This window comes from Dermatophagoides pteronyssinus, unplaced genomic scaffold (assembly GCF_027571235.1).
Source record: "Dermatophagoides pteronyssinus isolate colony J.1.1.1.1 unplaced genomic scaffold, Derpt_VIB-CSIC_2022.12 sq0071, whole genome shotgun sequence".
Taxonomy (NCBI): Eukaryota; Metazoa; Arthropoda; class Arachnida; order Sarcoptiformes; family Pyroglyphidae; genus Dermatophagoides; species Dermatophagoides pteronyssinus.
The window spans coordinates 1-18,834 of record NW_027461588.1 but is presented as its reverse complement, the minus strand read 5'-3'; the positions used below and the strand labels follow the sequence as shown (position 1 = coordinate 18,834).

Here is an 18,834-nt window from a genome sequence, read left to right as displayed (position 1 = left end):
TTTATTTGACGAATTCGATTTGATTAGATAAATATTTCTGAAAAAATTCATCATCATTAGATGATTTTATCCCTTTTTACACATACATCATCATTTCGAAAAAAGAAAAAGAAAATCATTTCGATATGAAAACAATGAATGAATGAATGGTTGTGATGCAAAATCGGTTAGCTTTGATCATCTGATCAATTTGAATGATTGATAGATTGATTTTTTTTTAATATTAATTATTAATTTTGTTGTTGCAGTTGTTGTTATAAATATCTTATCATTTCATTTATGAATAAAATCGAAACAATTATCATCATTTCATAAGTGTCCATTGATTATTGGATGGGTTCATTTAATTGGTATTTTCCCATTTACAAAGAATTTTATCATAATTTTATTTGAAAATCATCATCATCATGTGATATGATTCATTCATGTTTTTGGTCATAAATTTATTTTGAGAAAATAAAGGATTCTTGCCAAAAAAAATTTGATGAAAATCCGATCCAAAAATAATCTTCAATAAACTCAAATAAACCCAAATGATCAACTTGTTGATCAACGCAACAGCTACAACCAAAAAAAAAAAAAAGTTTACTAATGATGATCTGCGCATTTACTGATTAGAAGAAAAAATTCAAATATATAAAAAAAATAGCTTAGGTAGGCTCTTTGTATATATGTGATATTTGAAGAAAAAAAAAATACAACCCATCCTCGAGGACTGAACATTTCTATCTCTGTGTATGAGGTTATGAAGAAAAAAAACATGACCAAAATTTTGATTCAAATAAACACTAACATCATCATCATCATCATATCCAATGATTGAAGTTCAGTAACAAAAACGAATGAGAACCAAAATCAATTGTGGAAAAAAAATTCACATATATAAATAGTAAAGGATTTTGTAAATTTGTTTGGTTGGTTGTATATTCACTGATATAATATTTCGTATTTCGGACCGTGAATTCATTTCATTTTATTTCGTTTGGTTTTTTTGGTTTTTGGTGTCAGGGATGATTTATTGACAAATAATCAATCGATCGATCATCGATATTCGAAAAAAAATAAATAATTTTTGATAAATTTGACAACATCAAGTGTTAAATTACTTTTTCCAACTCTCACACTCACTCATTGATCTTTTATTATCTTTTTCATTGATTTCAATGTATCAAATCGAAAACGACAAAATCAATTTTTATTTTTAGTTCAAAAAAAAAAACAAACAAAAATTCTTCAATCAACAACATGTGACGCGAAAACTAATAATTTTTTTCTGTTAGTTTGCTACTTTCATCCTTTTCTTCTGTAAAAATAAATCCAGTCTGTTTTGGGTGATTCTTCCGGTTTCAGTCAAGTCGACTTCCAACAACAACAACAAGAGAAAATCAACAATCAAAAGGTAATGTTGATCGAATGTTTTATTCTCATTTTTTTCAAGAAGAAATTTAAAGAATTTCTTCTTGAAGAAAAATCTGCCACGTACAGTACATTCAATCAGATTTTATCATTTTATTCAGTAATATTTTTGTTGTGATTTGTTGTTTTTTTTCTTCTTGATGAATAAGATTCACGTGATTGATTAGTGAGCAGTAAGAAATGAATTAATGTTTTAATCAATTTTGTAAAAAATTTTTCTAAAATCAAATCAGATTTTACCTGAATTTTACCTGACTTGCAAATAAAAAAAATAACCATGACGTCGATAATGATGATAATAAAGTTTTTTTTTTTGATTTAAAATGATAGTGGAGGGTTTTTTATTTGATTTTTGAATTTTCTTTGATCAATATCTTCTGAATAACTCTTTTTTTATAATTTTTTGTTTAGTGTGAATATTATATACAAAGTATCATTTTACATTTTTTTTTTCAAATTTGCACTCAACTTTTCGTAATTTCATCATCATCATCATTTTCCTGAAAAAAAGAAGTACTTTTTATCCGTGATAAGTTTTTGGATATGAAAAAAAAGGGTTTTTTTTCATTTGAATTTTATGAAATGAAGAGAAAAATAGCTAACTTACTAACGTAACATACACACACACACACTTGATGTTACCAGAATGAACTAGTTTTTTGAAGAAGAAAAAAAAATTATAACAAAATCAGCAAAAAATATTATCAACTATGTAACTGTTTATGATTACGGCGAAGCAAAGCAAAAAAAAAATTGATGATGCTAAAAAAGAAGCAAAAAATCTGTTTCAAACATCAATAAGATAGAAGCGGAAACAACAAACTTTTAAAAAGAAGAAAAAATGTTACACATATAATTTTTTTTTAAGCCATTGATTCCAATTGATTTATTGATTGATCGATTTATTATTAATATTCAGAAAAAAATAGAAGAAGAAGAAGAAAATTATGTCAAAATTTTTAATGAAACATAATTAAACGTAATTTATTTATGATCCATCATATATGGATGATGATGATATAAAATGTTTCAGTTCCGTTATTGATTGATTTTCAATATTTTTTTCATTTTCTTGTTGTTGTTGTTGTTGTTTTTCAAGAAAATAAATGGGTTTGTTGATCATTTTGTTATTGATCATTTTTTTTCATGGTTTACCAGAAAATTGCCAAGAAAATTTCCACGAGAATTTTCTTGAAATCGAAAAATAATAATAATTTTGCAAACGACGAATGTTTTTTTCTGCAAATTCATTCATTTTCCAAATATCGGATCACATCTGATCAATCAATCAGATTTATTGATGATAATTGTTTTGTTTGTTTGTTTTTTTTTCGAAAATAAACACTTTTACTTTCTTTCTTTTTTTTTGCTGCCTGATGATTTTTGGTTTCAATTTTATGATTTATCAGGGAACAAAAATAATCAATTAATGATTATTATGCAAAAAAAAATTCACTTTCAATCGATCGATCGATTGATCGGCTACCGTATATAACCAACAAGTATCACTTTCAACCAAAAAAAAATTGTCGTAAAAGTGTGATACCGATGCTGATCTAAGCAATCTACTTTCTTTTGCAAATATTTTTTTTATTATCTTAATTTCGATAATCGAAGACCAAAACAAACAAACAAACAAATCTACCCAGAAGATATTTTCAATGACTTTCATTTTTTGGATATTTTTTTTTTTGCTTTGCTCTGCTTTTCGATTCCATATGGTTGATGTTGATGATAATAATAATTGTACGTTGTTGACGACAACAACAACAACAACAACAACCACAAAAAAATGGGTGTCAACATTGAAAATTTAGAGGGTAGGATTATGATGTTGATAATGATGATGATGATGATAATGATGGTTCTTATAAAAATTAGTAAAAGAAGAAGAAGGAGGTGGTGGTGGTGTTAGTTACGCCTAAATCAACCCAAAAACATAAACCAAAAACAAAAAACAAAAAACTATAAATTTGAGATTTTGCGTGTACAACTTCCTCTCCACAACAAAACAAAACAAAAACCATCCATCCAATGATCCAGATTTTATTTTTCAACTTCTCACTTACTCTCTCACACACATACACATCATTGTTAAGTTCTTCTCTTAATTATCCTTTTTTCTTTCTTTTTCATTTCATTTCATGGACATAGATTTTTTGGACATAGATCATCAACAACAACAACAACAACAACAAAATCATCGAACAAGAAAAAAAAGAAAGAAAAAATTATATTTTTCATTTTCACAAAAGATTCTTTTAAAAATTCTTCATAAAAATTGGTCAAACCAATCAATCAATCAATCAAATGATACAAGAATTTTAAATTTATTTTCTAATTTCATCAATTAATTTATGATTCAATGGATAAAATTCAATTAAATTCATCATCATCATCATCCACATCATCCACATCATCATCAACATTATTATCAAATGATCAAATCAATGATTTAAAACAAAAATGTAATCATCGCCATCATCATCATAATAATTCAACAATAAAGATTCAAAATCTTCTTCATCATCATCAAAATCATAATAATCTTAATTATTTAAAACAATACCATAATTCCAGTTTGATGACATCAGTATCGATTATAACAAATTTATTATTCTGGTTATTTATAACAACAACAATAATTATTTCATTTGTAAATGCAAATAATAATCAAATTGATAAACAATCATCATCAATAAACATATCATCATCATCATTATTAATGAAAAATCGTTTATTATTGGCCGATTCATTATTGGCTGAACAAAATTTAAATGATGCTATTAAAAAATTAACAATCGTTTGGGATTTAGTTCATAATAATGATAATAATAATAATAATAATTTAAATTTTAGTAATAATAATTTTAATAATCAATTTTTAAATTTATCCATGATCTCTTTATCGTTACAATCATCAAAATTACAACAACAAGAACAAAAAACTGTTAGCCATAATAGATCTCGTAGATCAACATTATCAAAACAAAATGATGATGATAATCAAATGTTATCGGATGATTCATCCATATATTCTGGATTATCATCAACAGAAAATATTACAACATCCGCATCAACAATGATGAAAAATAATAAACAACAATCAAAAATATTACGATTAAATCGTAATTGTACAACATGTTTAAATGATGAACAAACAAGACAATTACGTATTGAATCAATAAAATTAAATATACTGAATAAATTAAATATGGAACGTGCACCAAATGTTAGTATACGATCATTACCAAAAATACCACCAATAAATTCAATGTTAAATCATTTATCACAAATGATGAATGATCAATCATCATCACCATCAACGTTGAATGATTTAAATGATTCACCAAAAATTATGTCAAAAATTCTTGATCTAAATGATTATTTTGGTCCGATTAATCATCAAAATGATGATAATCAAGATGAACAAGAATTTATTAGTGCAGAAAAATCCATTGTTTTTGCTCAACAAAAACGTAAGTTTTTCTTCTTTTTTTGGCAATTTTAAAATTTATTTTTTTCAAACAACCAAACAAAACAATCAAACAAAGATCTTCAAACACAACTGATGAAATGATCTTGATTTTGTAGATTTTTTTTCCCACAAATATAATAATAATAGTATCCACATGTTGACCTTTGACACACTGACTTAGTATCAATCAAGCCATTGAACTTTTCTTTTTTTCTTTTCACTGAAGAGTTTTAAAGCATTTTTTTCTGTTCTGGATTTCTTTTAAGAAAACCAAGAAAAAAAAAGTTAAAGGTCAATAATCTTTGACTGAAATGTGATAATTTTCAACAACAACAACAACAAAAAAAGATTTCTTTTTTGCTCTATTTTCTCAATGATGATGATGATGATGATGATTTGGAAGAAACCCGATGCAGGTCAAGTTCGAAGCACAATCACACACCGACACCTGTGTGATTGTGCTTCGATGAAAAGGTCATTCGATAAATAATGACCTTTTTTATCAAGTTTCTCACCAAAAAAAAACTGTTTTTTTTATTCAAAAAAAAAAAAATCCAAGGTAATTTATCATTCAATCATCATCATCATCATCATTCTGGTACGTGTTTTGTTTGTGTGTATTTCTTAGGTTTTTCTTTACCCCTCTAAACAACATTGGTAAAAAAATCGACTTGAAACTTTTAAATATTTTTTTTTCTATTAATTTTTTTTATTATTATTAGCTCCATTCGACCGTATCGTTGATCAAGAATTACGTTCACAATATTTTAAATTTCCATCAAATATTTATCATCAACATGTACAGAAAGCATTTTTATGGATTTATTTAAAAGGTTCATCACAATTAAAAACAAGTTCAAGAATTGTTATCTATCAGGTTGTACGTAATAAACAAACACCATTATTAATGGTAAGTAATTTTTTTATTTTTCAATTCTAATTTTAAAATCAATGAATTTTTTTCAAAAAAATTGAATAACCTTTTCTTTCAATGATATTATTATCATTCGCTAGATAAAATCCAAACGTATATCAAACAGTACAACACGTAAAGGTGGTTGGATACATTTACGTATGGAAAAATTATTAACAAAATGGTTTGAAAATCCGGATACAAATTTTGGTATTGTTATACATGCATTCGATAATAATGGACAACAATTAAATGTTATACATAGTGATGATGTTGAACAAGATTCACCATTGGTAAATATTATTATTTATTATTTTCTTTTAATCAATAAAATTTTTTAATTAAAATATGAATTTGAATTTAAATCAATACAGAGACCATTTATGGAAATAAGTGTTGATCGTAAAAATCCATTACAATCATCATTACGTCGTAAACGTACAATTGGTTTAAATTGTGAAGATAAATCATCTGAAATAAGATGTTGTCGTTATCCATTAACAGTTGATTTTGAACAATTTGGTTGGGATTGGATTATAGCACCAAAACGTTATCAAGCAAATTATTGTAGTGGTGAATGTCCATTTGTTTTAATGAATCAATATCCACATACACATTTAATACAACAAATTAATTTGAATGCAATTGGTCCTTGTTGTTCACCACGTAAAATGTCATCAATATCAATGCTTTATCTGGATAGTGATTTAAATGTTATCTATGGAATATTACCAAATATGGTTGTTGAACGTTGTGGTTGTTCATAAAAGAAAACACACAAACCAAAATCAACAACAACAACAACAACAGCGACGAAAACAAAATCTTCACAATATTTCCACTAATTTCCTATTAGATGGCATTCCAAAAATTCTTTTTTTTATATAATTAATTTATCATTTTCAAATTATCATCATCATTAATAATATGCATTCTATTCTATAAAACAAAAATGGAAAAACAATCTATAAAGATTCAAAAAAACAAAAAACAAAAAACTAACTAACTAAAAGACCAAACAAATCTATTCTTTTTTTCATTTGTGTTTATGTTTTTTTTTGATTTCATTTATAACGTAACATTTGATGAATTAAAAAAAAAATTTAATTTTTTCGATCCTGTTGTTGTTGTTCATGATTTTGACATGATACCTGTATATTATTCATATCATTAATCATTTGATCTAAATTAGCCTGACTATTACGACGTTCATCAGCTTCACTTGTTGTCATTGTCGTTATTGTTCCAAGATGATTTTCATTATTCATTAAATCAATCGGATCTTGATTATTACCATTTTCATTATCTTCACGAATTTTAGCCAATGCATTGGTAACAATACAAAGATCACCTTTCAATTCACTAACTAAATTCAATATTTTTTTCGTATTACTTAATATTTCAACCGATTGTGTATATGGATTATAACGTACACCAAATGGACGTTTAATTGTTTTAGCAAATTCTCTCATCAATTCTTTTGCATCTGTAAATGAATCTGTATAGAAATACATTTTTTGAAATGTTGTTATCATTGGTTCTTGTTGACAGGTAATAATCGGATCGAATGGAATAATATGTGCTGAACCAGATACAGCATGTTTCAATTCAGCAACCGATGATAATAGACCAGCACCAAAAACTTTTAATTCATTCTGTTGTTTACAAAGACCAAATTCAATAGTGAAAAAATAACAGGTTGCTAATTTATCCACTTCTTCATCTTTAGCACCCAATGAAGCCAGACCAATTTCTTGTGAAAATTGTGCAAAACTTGGATCAGCTAATAATGGACAATGTCCCAATAATTCATGACAACAATCCGGTTCTACATTGAAAAGAGAAACATTTTTCAAATGAATGATCAATGTTGCTTTGAATTATAATTGATCAACAACAACAAAAAAACTTACCAGGAGTATAGAATGGATCACTGGAATGTCGAATATATTGTGTACAATAAAACAAACGAAAAGCTAAACCAGCAAGAAAATCTCTTGCCGAAAGATAACCAGCTACACATCGAAGTTGAAATCCAGTTCGCTCTGTGTGATGGTGTAGAAAAAAAAACGATTTGAAAATGAAGAATATAAGAAATTATTTAGAAAATAAAATAAAATTCATACGTTTAAGAAATTGTGAAATATCTTCCAATTGTGGAATATTATTTGCACGATAACCACAATATTGTTCCAATAATTCAAGATTTTCATTAAATTCTTGACATGCATATCGTTTGTAAAGTTTACGTAATTCTGTATAGATAACACCCCAGGTTTTTGTTTCTTCTTCTGTATATTCTATGCGTGGAATTGGTTGTCCACTAGAAAAAAGTTTTTTGATCAAATTTGAATTTCTACAACAACAACAAACTTACTGACGATAATTCATTGCACAATCAGTAAAATATTTTCGTCGTTGTCGATAAATTGGATCTTTAAATCCTGGATGATCAGCATCCAATTCAGCACCATACATTAAAACACGATTAGATGAATAATCAAGATCGGAAATACGTTTTGGAAACCATGGCATACCATCTTCACCAATAAGATCACCATTATCAAATGATGATTGTGATGTAAGTATCGATGGTAATTGTTTTGGTAAATCTTTTGATTTTGGTGAACTACAAATACGTTCAAATTCTTCATATGTACAACAATCTACTTCATGTCTTTTTTTTTGGATAATAAATAACAAATGAATTTACAGAACAAAAACAAAAACAAAAATTATTCACCTACCTAAGTTGATGAAGTAATTGTTGCATTTTTTCCTTATCATCACAATCAATATCCAAATAGATTTCATATTGTGAATCTTTACGTTTAGATTTTCTTGATTCAATATGGCGAACATTAATATTAAATTCTTGAAATATTCGTAATGCACGAACAAGACCGGTAACTTGATTTTTTAATGAGAATATTACAGCATTATGATGATCGGATGATTGTTGTTGTTGTTGTCGATCTGTTACTGATAATGACTGTTGTTGTTGCTGTGGTTGTTGTTGATTTTTATCAAATTGTTTATCGCCATTTTGTTTGTTATTTATAACATCATCACGAATTAAACGAATCTTTTTCTGAGGAAACGTTAGAAAGAAGAATAAAATAAAATTTTAAAAATCTGAATTTACAACAACAAAAAAAAACATTTCACCTTAAGTTCTTCAAAATAATTATCACTAAAATCGGGCATACTAGCAGCCGATATTGATGAACAACATTTTTGACTTTGAAAATGTATTCGTCGTAAATGTGCCATATTTTTGATGTTGATTCATTATTTTACACATTTGAATACTAAATGATCGAATGATTGAAAATTGATTTAGGATTGTTACATTTATATCTTGGCAAGAAAAAAATGATCAAATTGGAAAAAAAATTTGCGCAAGCGTTTTGTTGAGTTCCGGTCGTTCCATCGTTAGGAAAATCATGTGATAATAAAGTGGTCGATGAAAGTGAATCAAATAATAATGATGGCCACTAATAATCGATTATATTGTCATCCATTTTGGGCAACCAAAAAATAAAAACCTAGGCAACTAAACATAGGAATTTTAGTTTAATATAACGATATTATACTTTTTTTACCAAATCATTTTCTGTGAAATTAGAAAGAATATCAAAAAAAAGACAAAATCAATGATTATACAATACAAACGTGACTTTTTTTCCTATCAAGAATTCTTTCATTCTTGACACATTTCTCCATGATAATTGATTCATTTAAAATGGGAGAGAACAAAAATAAATTTTATCATCAAATATACAATGACGACGATGTGAAATATGGGAAAAAGTTCAAACAAAAAATAATGATCTATCAAATCAATATGATGGTTGAATAGTTGTTGTCCACGATGTAGAATTCAATGATGATGATGATGATAACGTTATGAATTTACATTCCAAAAAAAAATGGAACGAGAAAAAAAATTCATTATATATTCGAAATTTATCGTTTTGTTGATAAGATAAGCAACATCTCGACGATGTGTCTTTCTTTCTTTCTTTCAAATTTTCTGAAAAGAAAAAAAAAAGAATTTTTATAACTAAATTTCGGGAAATAAAAAACGGGGCAAAAATTCGGTTATGTGTTTTTCAAGGTTGTTTTCATCGAAGGAAAATTTCCTCATCAAAAAATCAATGATCGGATATTGGAAAATGGGAAAGTTTATTGGAAATTTATGTTTTTCGATAGATGGCATTCAAATCGAATGTTCTAAAATAAGCGTATGAGTGGTGTGCGTTTTCCGTTTTCGACATATATTCATCATCATCATCATCATCGTTTGTTTAACAAAGCTCAATTTTCAATTGCGAATTAACAAATTTGAAAAAAAAAATGGAAAGTTTTTGTCGTGAACATGGTCTTGTTTTTGAAAATCCTGATGATTTTATGGATCCAGTCATTGATTATCAAATGGATAAACGTATACCGTCAAAATTGGCAAAAAAATTGGCCGAATTAAATTATCGAAAAGCAAAACCAATACAATCGGTAGCCATACCGATCATTTTAGACAAACGGGATTTTGTTGGTATGAAAAACTTTTTTCATTGTTTTTTTTTCAAACTTTGTGATTATAATTCGTATATGATTAAACAGGCAAAGCCGAAACTGGATCGGGCAAAACATTAGCATTTGTAATACCAGCCTTAATTTTTATGATGGAAGATGACGATATCGAAACTAAATCCGCTGGTTGTTATCCAAGAGTAATGGTCGTTTCACCGACACGTGAATTAGCCATCCAAACTAATGAAGTGATCGAATCGATTGGTTTATTCAAATCTATCTGTGTTTATGGTGGTGCATCACGTATGACGCAATACTCTGAATTGCGATCGAAAAAACCGCCGATTATTGTTGGTACACCTGGTCGAATCAATGATTTTCTCGAAACTGGTTCTATACATTTGTCAAAATGCAATTATTTTGGTAAGAAAAACCATTTTGCTATATAATAATGATAATTTTCTTATCGAATTCCTTTTATAGTTTTGGATGAAGCTGATCGTATGTTTGATATGGGTTTTTATCCACAAATCAAAAAAATTATCGATCTTTGTCCCCCCATTCCTAAACGACAAACCTTATTGTTTTCGGCAACATGGATAGAAAAAGTACAAGAATTGGCCGATCCATTATTAAATCCGAATCGTTCATTAGTTTCAATTGGTCCATTGTATGGTTTAAAAGCTTGTATTGATATCAAGCAACATCTATTTCTTTGCCGGGAATATGATAAGAAAAAACTATTGGAAGAAATCTTTCGTGAATTTGATGGTTTCAAAATTCTCGTATTTACTGCAACTAAATTACGTGCACAATCAGTGTGCGATGATTTTAATGATATGAATATCTGTAAATGTGATTACATTCATGGTGATGTTTCACAGGATCGCCGTGAACGTCTTATCCAGGATTTTAATCGTGGCCGTTCAATGGTTATATTTGCTACGGATGTTGCATCTCGTGGTTTAGATATCAAAGATATTCATGTTGTGGTCAATTATGATTTTCCTGTCGATGTTGAAACCTATGTTCATCGTATTGGTCGTTGTGGTCGTAATGGTGCAAAAGGTTTATCATTTACATTTATTACCGATCGACTTTTTGAAAATCAATATGCACATAAAAAATTGTTAAAAGTTGTAACCAGTTCGGGTAATACTGTGCCAGAAAATTTACAATTGTAAATTAAATATCATTATATCATCACTTTAATTGATTAACAAACAAACAAACAAAAACATTAATTTTTTGGTGATAAACAAATTTAAAATTTCGATTTAAAAAAATAAAATTCAAACATTTTTTTTTGTTCCTAATTTGAAAAACTTAATTAAATTACTAATTAATCATAATGAATTTTTTTCAATTGGAAATGATATTATTCCAAATATCATTACCATTAGTAAATGGAATAGAACGAGCTTGTAGTTCGTGAACTTTTGCCTGTATCAATTCATCCAATTTATAACCAGAACGTGGATAAACAAAATCATTCGATGATAATCGTAATGATGGACATAGATCATTTGAACCATCACCAATATAATGAATTCGATGAAAATGTACATTATCATTGTTGGTACGTTGTTGAATATAATCATTAAGTACAAGTCCTTTACAAAGATTTTTTGGTGATAATGAACAATCATTCTGTTCATGATAATACTGAATACGTAAACAACCATCTTGATCGAATTTTGCAGGATTGGTAAATATTTTCCTATCATCAATAACGATAAGATTTTTATATATTTAGATAGATAGGATAAATATTAAAAATAAGAAAATAAAAACATACCTGAAACAATTGATTAAATTGTTTTGTTCAAGAATTTCAGTGATTGAAAATGAATTTGCATCCGATATGATAATCATTTCAAATTGTTTACCTTTGGAAGGTAAACCTTTATGAAGATTTTGAATCAAATCAATCATACCGGGTACAAATTTCATTGTACGAAAACATCGACAATAATCATCACGACGAATGCCATTTTTATGAAGAAATTCGAATACATGTTGCATATAGTCGGGCCAAATATGATTTTTGCACCAGAATCCTTCTGGAAAACGACCATCCGGGGCAAGCATTTTAATATCATCGGTATTACAATTGATAAGTGTTTCATCAAAATCAAATACAACCAATTCCACATGATTGATATTCGATAAATTGCATTTCGAATCGATTTTCATTTTTGCCAATATTTAACGTTGTCGTACTAAAATCCAAATCAAAATGATGACAATTTTTCCAAATGCTTGGCATAAAAACCAAAAGGAAATTAAATTATTTACAACGAAAAAAAAAACAAAACAAAACAATCAGGAAACAAAGTTTGTCAAAATTAAATTTTGGAAAAAACAACATCGAAACATGATGAAGAAAATATATTGTTTTTTCATTAAACATACCCGATTTTTTTTTAAATAATCAATTAATTTCCATGCTAGATAATCGAGCAGAATAATAAAAAATTCTTTATAAGAATTGATGACGTGATGATGGCCTTGAATCCATTATCATCATCAAAGTCATTGTCATAGCAAATAATAACAGAGTAGATTTTTCTATGATTATCCAACACTAGATGGCGAAGTTTACAGATGGATAATTCTTTTTTTTTCTTTTGAAAAAAATCTTTCAATTCGCATTCTGTGTTTTGTTTTGTTTTGTTTTTTTGAAAGTGAATCCTATATGACAAATAAACGTTGATAATGATTAACCTTGAAAATAATCATCAACATCATCATCTTTACTTTTTTGTTGGAAAAAATTATAAATACAACTCTTATTATAATTATCTTTTGATCTTTAAAGTATGGATATTAATTGAATCAAAATTTCAAAGATGAAACAAATTGCGAAAATAAAAAAAAAAATCCAAATTAATGCAAAATTAAAAAGAGGATATATCTTTCGGACGAAATTATCGATAGCATCGATTGGAGCAATCGATTCATTTTAAAAAAAAATCATTTTTATTTATTTTTTAAATACAAAATAAACACGAAAAAAATCAATTACAAATTGTAATTGAGTGTGATTACAACAACAACAACAAAATTACAAAAAAAAACTATACTGATAAGCTTATAATGATAATGAATGAACAAAACAAAAAAAAATGTGTAAGAGAAAATTTTTCTCTCGAATCCTAAAATATTTGAAGAAAAAAAAATTTCAAAAGAAAATCATGTTAAAAATGTTTATGTAATGATATATTTAGACATTAAAAATATTGCCTTGAAAAAAGATATGTTACAAAATTTTTGTTTGTTTTTTTCCTGTTGAGAAAATAGCAGATCATACAATGATTATGTCATCATAAGATAGATATTATTACGATAATCTTCATGTTCAGTTTCTGTTTCTAATGTATGATCATCAGATTCTGGTTCATCGACAAAATGATTTGTTTGATCATCATCAATACGACCATTACGACGACCATCAACATCGATTGTTTGTCCACCACGAAATATAATAAAATGACCACCATTTAAACGTGAAAATTCTATATGATATTCTGGATCTTCAAATATTTTTGCTTTTACCAATAATGGATTTTTAACAATAATCACCGACCATGAATTACCATGACCCAAAAATCGATCTAAATCAAATTTTAATTTCTGTGCAATACGATTATAGCGACGAAAACCGGTCATATTACGTACAGCTAAAGCATGTACATGTGCCCAATATTCAATTTTTTCCATTTGTTCTTCCTTAATTTTTGGTCCATCAATAATTTTATGTGTTGCCGTTATAAAATAATGTACACCATTAATCGATATAGACATCCAAACACCGTGTAACGATTTGCCCATAGTATTTCTGGATGTTGAACTAACAATTATACTAAAACGATAATTCCATTTATTAAAAATTTTTTCCAAATCTTTTTTCATATTTCGAGCAACTTTACGACGACTTGATGGTTTAAAATGTTGTTCAATCAATGTACGATTACACATTCTTAATTCTTCAGAATTCATATTTGTTCCATGTAAAATAATTTTCCATATTTTTGATATTAATTGATTGAATGATGGTGGATCATTATTATTATTATTATTTTCATTTGAATTTTGTCGATTTGTTGATTCATTACCGGAACTGAATGGTTTGCTAGTAAATGGTGATATACGTTGTATGTTTGTAAATGGTGGTGGTAATGTTGATGATGATAATGTTGATGCTGATGCTGTTGTTGATGATGATGATGATGGTGATGATGACCATGTTAATATAGATGGCATTGGTGGTAAAAATGGTGTTGTTGAACGTGTTGACGACATTGTACTTGCTGCTGTGATTGATGTTGTTGATGGACTATTTGAGAAATTATGGTTATTATTTGGGCCGGTTGTTGTTGTTGTTGTTGATGTTGATGATGATGGTATGTGGGGATGTGTACTTGGGGCATCCCAGAAATCATCAACAGCAGTATCATCATCATTATTATCGATAATGGTAAGATTATTATCATTATCATTTGATGATGATCTTTCGGATAGATCATCCAATGAATAAAATGTATTTGAACGATTCGTTATCGATGTTATATTATTATCATCATCATTAACAATAATAATTTCTATTAATTTAATTAAAATTAAACAAAACAAAAAACAACCAAAGATAAAATCCAACATACCATGACCGTTATTATTGCTATGATTATCCAATTCGTTTGCTGTTGTCGATGTTATTGCTGTCGTTGTTGTTGTTGTATTCATCATAGCCATAACAATGATGAGATCATTTGAAACTAGAATCATTTGTAATATAATCATCATCATCATTTTTGATGATGACGATAATGATGATAATAATGATGACATTATGATGTTTTAAAAATATTTTTTATCGAAACAAATTTAAAAAAAACAGATTTTCGTTTTGGGATGATAATTTTTTTTACATGATATTTTTATAGGTATGAAACAATTATCAGTAAATTATACAGGTTTTTGGTTTGTTTATATATATGGCGGAAAAAACATAATAAAAAATTTGGGTACTTGTTGATCCAATGTGGTTTTGACCCAAAAAATTAATAAATATGATCAAAATAGTTGTTATTTTGGGGATTGGTTTTTTTCCAAACACACACATTCCAATGTCAACAATGTTTGATGCAATGAGGACAATTTTGTTTCAATCATGAAGATTTGTTGTTTAATTAATTAATTTTTTTTTCATTTGAAACAAAAATCACATAATATGCATGAAGATGACGACGATCAAAATGAATTTTGTTCTTGCACATTTGCTTGCTTGTTTTACCAGATAAAAAAAAATGAATGATTACCTGGATTGTTGTTTGATTGATTATTATCAACACAAATTTTGATTGCCACTTTGTTTGAATTGAGAATAAGGAAGAAAAGTATGTGTTCAAGTATGTAATAATTTCATTCGTTGTCGTATAATTTTCAAAAAAATAATTTTGTTTTTAATGATGATAATTATTTTTTTTTGTGATTAGCGATGGTGATAATGACGTTCAATTCAAAGAAAAACAAGAGAGGGGTTTCGTTTTGTTTTTTTTTGTTGAATGTCCGATGTTAAGATAGAATCATTTGATTTCGATTGTTGTTGTTGTTTTTGTTTTGGGCAAGCAGGAAAAACAAAAACAACAAATTTTTCATTCGATGTAAATATTATTGATTGATGAATGAATGGATGAGATGAAAATTATCATCAATTAATCATCATCATTATTATCATCTACAAACTTTTGTTGACCAAAAAAAGCATAATTCGAATGATGTTTTGTTGAATTGTTGAATGAAATATTCACGATTGGAAATCCAAGAAATTTTTCAAGAATTATTGTTGTTGTTGAAATTTTTAACTTTTTGATTTTTGATGAAACATTTTTGGCAAAAAAAATCTATTTCACAATTTTCTCAATTTCTTCAATGTCCATCAGTTTTGTAAATAAAAAAAAAGTTTTTCTTATTTCGATCCATACTTGAACAAAAAGAAAAAAATTGTTTGCAAACAAACAAAACGAAAAAATCTCGATTCAAATAAAGTATTTCATCGTCGTCGTCGTCGTCGATGTTGTTGTTGCTACTTGTTGTTGAAACAAACTGAAGTTGATTCGATAAAAGAGAACGTCGATGTTGTTGAACATAGGCCAAAATAAGATTGTAAAAGAAAGAAAAAACTAAATGTTGATGATAATAAATGATTGGGATGGTCGTAATCGTCGTCGTCGTCATCATCATTATCATTATCGAAATGATCATCGCATAACATAAATAGATTGATGAATATGATTGATAAACAAAACGAATCGAATGGAATTTACGAGGGAGAAACAACAACAAAAAAAAGTTATCAAAGAATCAAAAAGATCTTTTACCTTACCTTACCTTTTTTTCTTTCTAATTTGATAACAAAATTGCTTTCGTTTTTTTGTTTTTGGTTGTTTTCATTTTTGATGATTTTGATAATTTTTTTTCGAACGAAACAGGAACATCTGTTCCGGTTCGATTGTTCGATATATCGATATCGACAACAAACAAACAAACAAGCAAAAAACATTCGATTTATGTGTGACCATCAAACAGACAAACATAAAACAAACGATAATGATAATAACATTTGATCATGATCTTTTTCAATAATCATTGATGATCATCATTTACCACTTGATGTTGATCACAAAAAAAAACAACAAGAAAAAAATTTCTTTTGTTTACCTGTTTTTTTTTGTTTGGAACAACGAACGAAATTTTTCTCAATAATCATCAACCATCAAAACATCGACATCAATATTGGCGTGGCATGAATCGCTTGTTATTTTAAAGTAATAAAAAAGAAAAATTCACACCATCATCATCGTCATTATTATTTTGGAACTTGAATTCATTTGCATCACAATTGTTCATTATGGATGGATGAATGAATGGATGGAACGAGACCTCAATCGATCGATAACAATTTTTCTTTTACGTTTTTTTGCTTTGCTCTTGTCGTTGAACTTTTTCTTTTTATTATTATTATTATTTATTGGATCTCATCGAACTATCAAACAATCATTGTTTTCATGATGTCGAATGATCAAATCAAATCAAAATATAAATGAATAAATTGATCAAAGAAAGAAGAGAAAATTTTTGATTCTAGAAAAAACTAATAAATTCAAGAAATTCAGACATTTTCATTTCTCATCATCATCGCCATCACCATCAGCGAATTGACGTCAAAACCAAAGTGATAAAAATCTTGAATTTTTAATTTTTTCAACAAAACAAAAAAAAACAAAATTTTGTTTTTTGATCATGAAGAAATACCGAAAAAAATCCAAATGATGAACTTGTTTTTGGTGAGTATAGGGTTGAATAACAGAAGGAAGAAAAAACAGTTTTTTCCGCATACCAAAAAAAACCTGAATGACAAGATTATTTTTTTGAATGTCCTGTAATTTTTTTGGTCGGTAAATAAGAAAAATAATCCTTTTTTGTGGCGGTTATTGATCTCGAATTTTTTTAAAGACACAAAACAAAAATCAAAACATCATTATAATGATTTCATCATTGAATAATTTCAAAAAAAATCATTTTTTCTCTATTTCATTTTTTTTGAATTTAGAGCATCATCCAAAATCATCAAATAATCATAATAATCATCAAAATCATCATCATCCATCGTGACTATAATCATTGTTGTTTTTTTTGCCTGTCAATTTTATCCATTCATTACAATCGACAATATCAGCATCAAAAAAAAGACAAAACAAAAAAACATTTCAGACATGGTAATTATAATCATAAGAAACCAAAAAGAGATATCATCAAGATAATCGTTGATATAGCAGCAATAGAAACACATCTTATTCAACTCTACAACATTGATGAAATTTCTAAAGAAAATTTCGAAATGGCCATGAAATGAAATTGAAAAAATGTCAAAATCAAGATCAAAAAAAGTGAAGTACTGAGGGCCATGACATGATAATAATGATGAAAATTCACAATGCGTTATTCGAATAATGAAAAAAAGAAGAAAAGAATTCGATTTGCGCATCATTATCATTCTGTGTCATTTAATCAATGGATTAATTAATTTAATCTGATGTTGTTGGTTGTTTTCATCATTTTCATTCATTCATTCATTCTGTTTTTTTTATTGATTGCATTCTTCTTCATTTTATTAATCTTCTTCATAGATAATCATGATGTTTAAATTAATTTTTATGTTGTTGTTCACAGGATCACATGATGATTGTATGTGTTTGTTTATATGGAAATCAATGTTTGGCTACTAAACCACCTGCTGTTCATGAATAGGAAGGAAAAATTTTTACAGAATTTTTAATTTGTGATTGCAATTTTGTATAGAAATTATTATTTTTTTAAATTTTTTAAAAATGAATCATGATTATGACGCGCGAAATATTGGAATATTTTAAATATTCGAATAATATCGAAATTCGTTCATCACAATCGATTAGTGATGATGATGATGATG

The 18,834-nt window shown here is 27.3% G+C and overlaps 5 protein-coding genes across 6 annotated transcripts; 2 read left to right on the top strand and 3 right to left on the bottom strand.

Moving 5' to 3' along the window:
• Positions 1 to 920: 920 nt before the first annotated feature.
• LOC113789436 (growth/differentiation factor 8-like) lies at positions 921 to 6,923 on the top strand. The gene is made up of 5 exons (XM_075824339.1): positions 921 to 1,399; positions 3,571 to 4,895; positions 5,617 to 5,804; positions 5,909 to 6,100; positions 6,182 to 6,923. Exons 2-5 carry the CDS (start codon positions 3,782 to 3,784, stop codon positions 6,572 to 6,574), a joined length of 1,887 nt encoding a protein of 628 aa, XP_075680454.1. The 5' UTR covers positions 921 to 1,399; positions 3,571 to 3,781; the 3' UTR covers positions 6,575 to 6,923.
• LOC113789434 (tryptophan 5-hydroxylase 1-like) lies at positions 6,100 to 10,035 on the bottom strand. The gene is made up of 7 exons (XM_027338968.2): positions 9,474 to 10,035; positions 8,976 to 9,363; positions 8,555 to 8,898; positions 8,185 to 8,484; positions 7,934 to 8,130; positions 7,721 to 7,852; positions 6,100 to 7,635 (listed from the first exon to the last, which is right to left on the bottom strand). The coding sequence occupies exons 2-7, from the start codon at positions 9,078 to 9,080 to the stop codon at positions 6,911 to 6,913; spliced, it is 1,803 nt and encodes a 600-aa protein (XP_027194769.2). The 5' UTR covers positions 9,081 to 9,363; positions 9,474 to 10,035; the 3' UTR covers positions 6,100 to 6,910.
• A 37-nt stretch (positions 10,036 to 10,072) lies between these two features.
• LOC113789432 (uncharacterized) lies at positions 10,073 to 11,656 on the top strand. Its single transcript, XM_075824340.1, has 3 exons — positions 10,073 to 10,362; positions 10,431 to 10,763; positions 10,824 to 11,656. The coding sequence occupies exons 1-3, from the start codon at positions 10,167 to 10,169 to the stop codon at positions 11,522 to 11,524; spliced, it is 1,230 nt and encodes a 409-aa protein (XP_075680455.1). The 5' UTR covers positions 10,073 to 10,166; the 3' UTR covers positions 11,525 to 11,656.
• Positions 10,430 to 12,893, bottom strand: LOC142646149 (putative phosphatase phospho2). Of its 2 annotated transcripts, XM_075824342.1 has the most exons (3): positions 12,756 to 12,893; positions 12,139 to 12,601; positions 10,430 to 12,060 (listed from the first exon to the last, which is right to left on the bottom strand). In XM_075824342.1, exons 2-3 carry the CDS (start codon positions 12,534 to 12,536, stop codon positions 11,703 to 11,705), a joined length of 756 nt encoding a protein of 251 aa, XP_075680457.1. In that variant the 5' UTR covers positions 12,537 to 12,601; positions 12,756 to 12,893; the 3' UTR covers positions 10,430 to 11,702. The 2 variants fall into 2 exon arrangements, with proteins under 2 accessions (XP_075680457.1, XP_075680456.1); XM_075824341.1 differs by lacking the exon at positions 12,756 to 12,893 and having other exon boundaries at positions 12,139 to 12,691.
• A 410-nt stretch (positions 12,894 to 13,303) lies between these two features.
• Positions 13,304 to 17,028, bottom strand: LOC113789435 (uncharacterized). Its single transcript, XM_027338969.2, has 3 exons — positions 16,734 to 17,028; positions 15,005 to 16,525; positions 13,304 to 14,944 (listed from the first exon to the last, which is right to left on the bottom strand). The coding sequence occupies exons 2-3, from the start codon at positions 15,189 to 15,191 to the stop codon at positions 13,659 to 13,661; spliced, it is 1,473 nt and encodes a 490-aa protein (XP_027194770.1). The 5' UTR covers positions 15,192 to 16,525; positions 16,734 to 17,028; the 3' UTR covers positions 13,304 to 13,658.
• Positions 17,029 to 18,834: the final 1,806 nt, after the last annotated feature.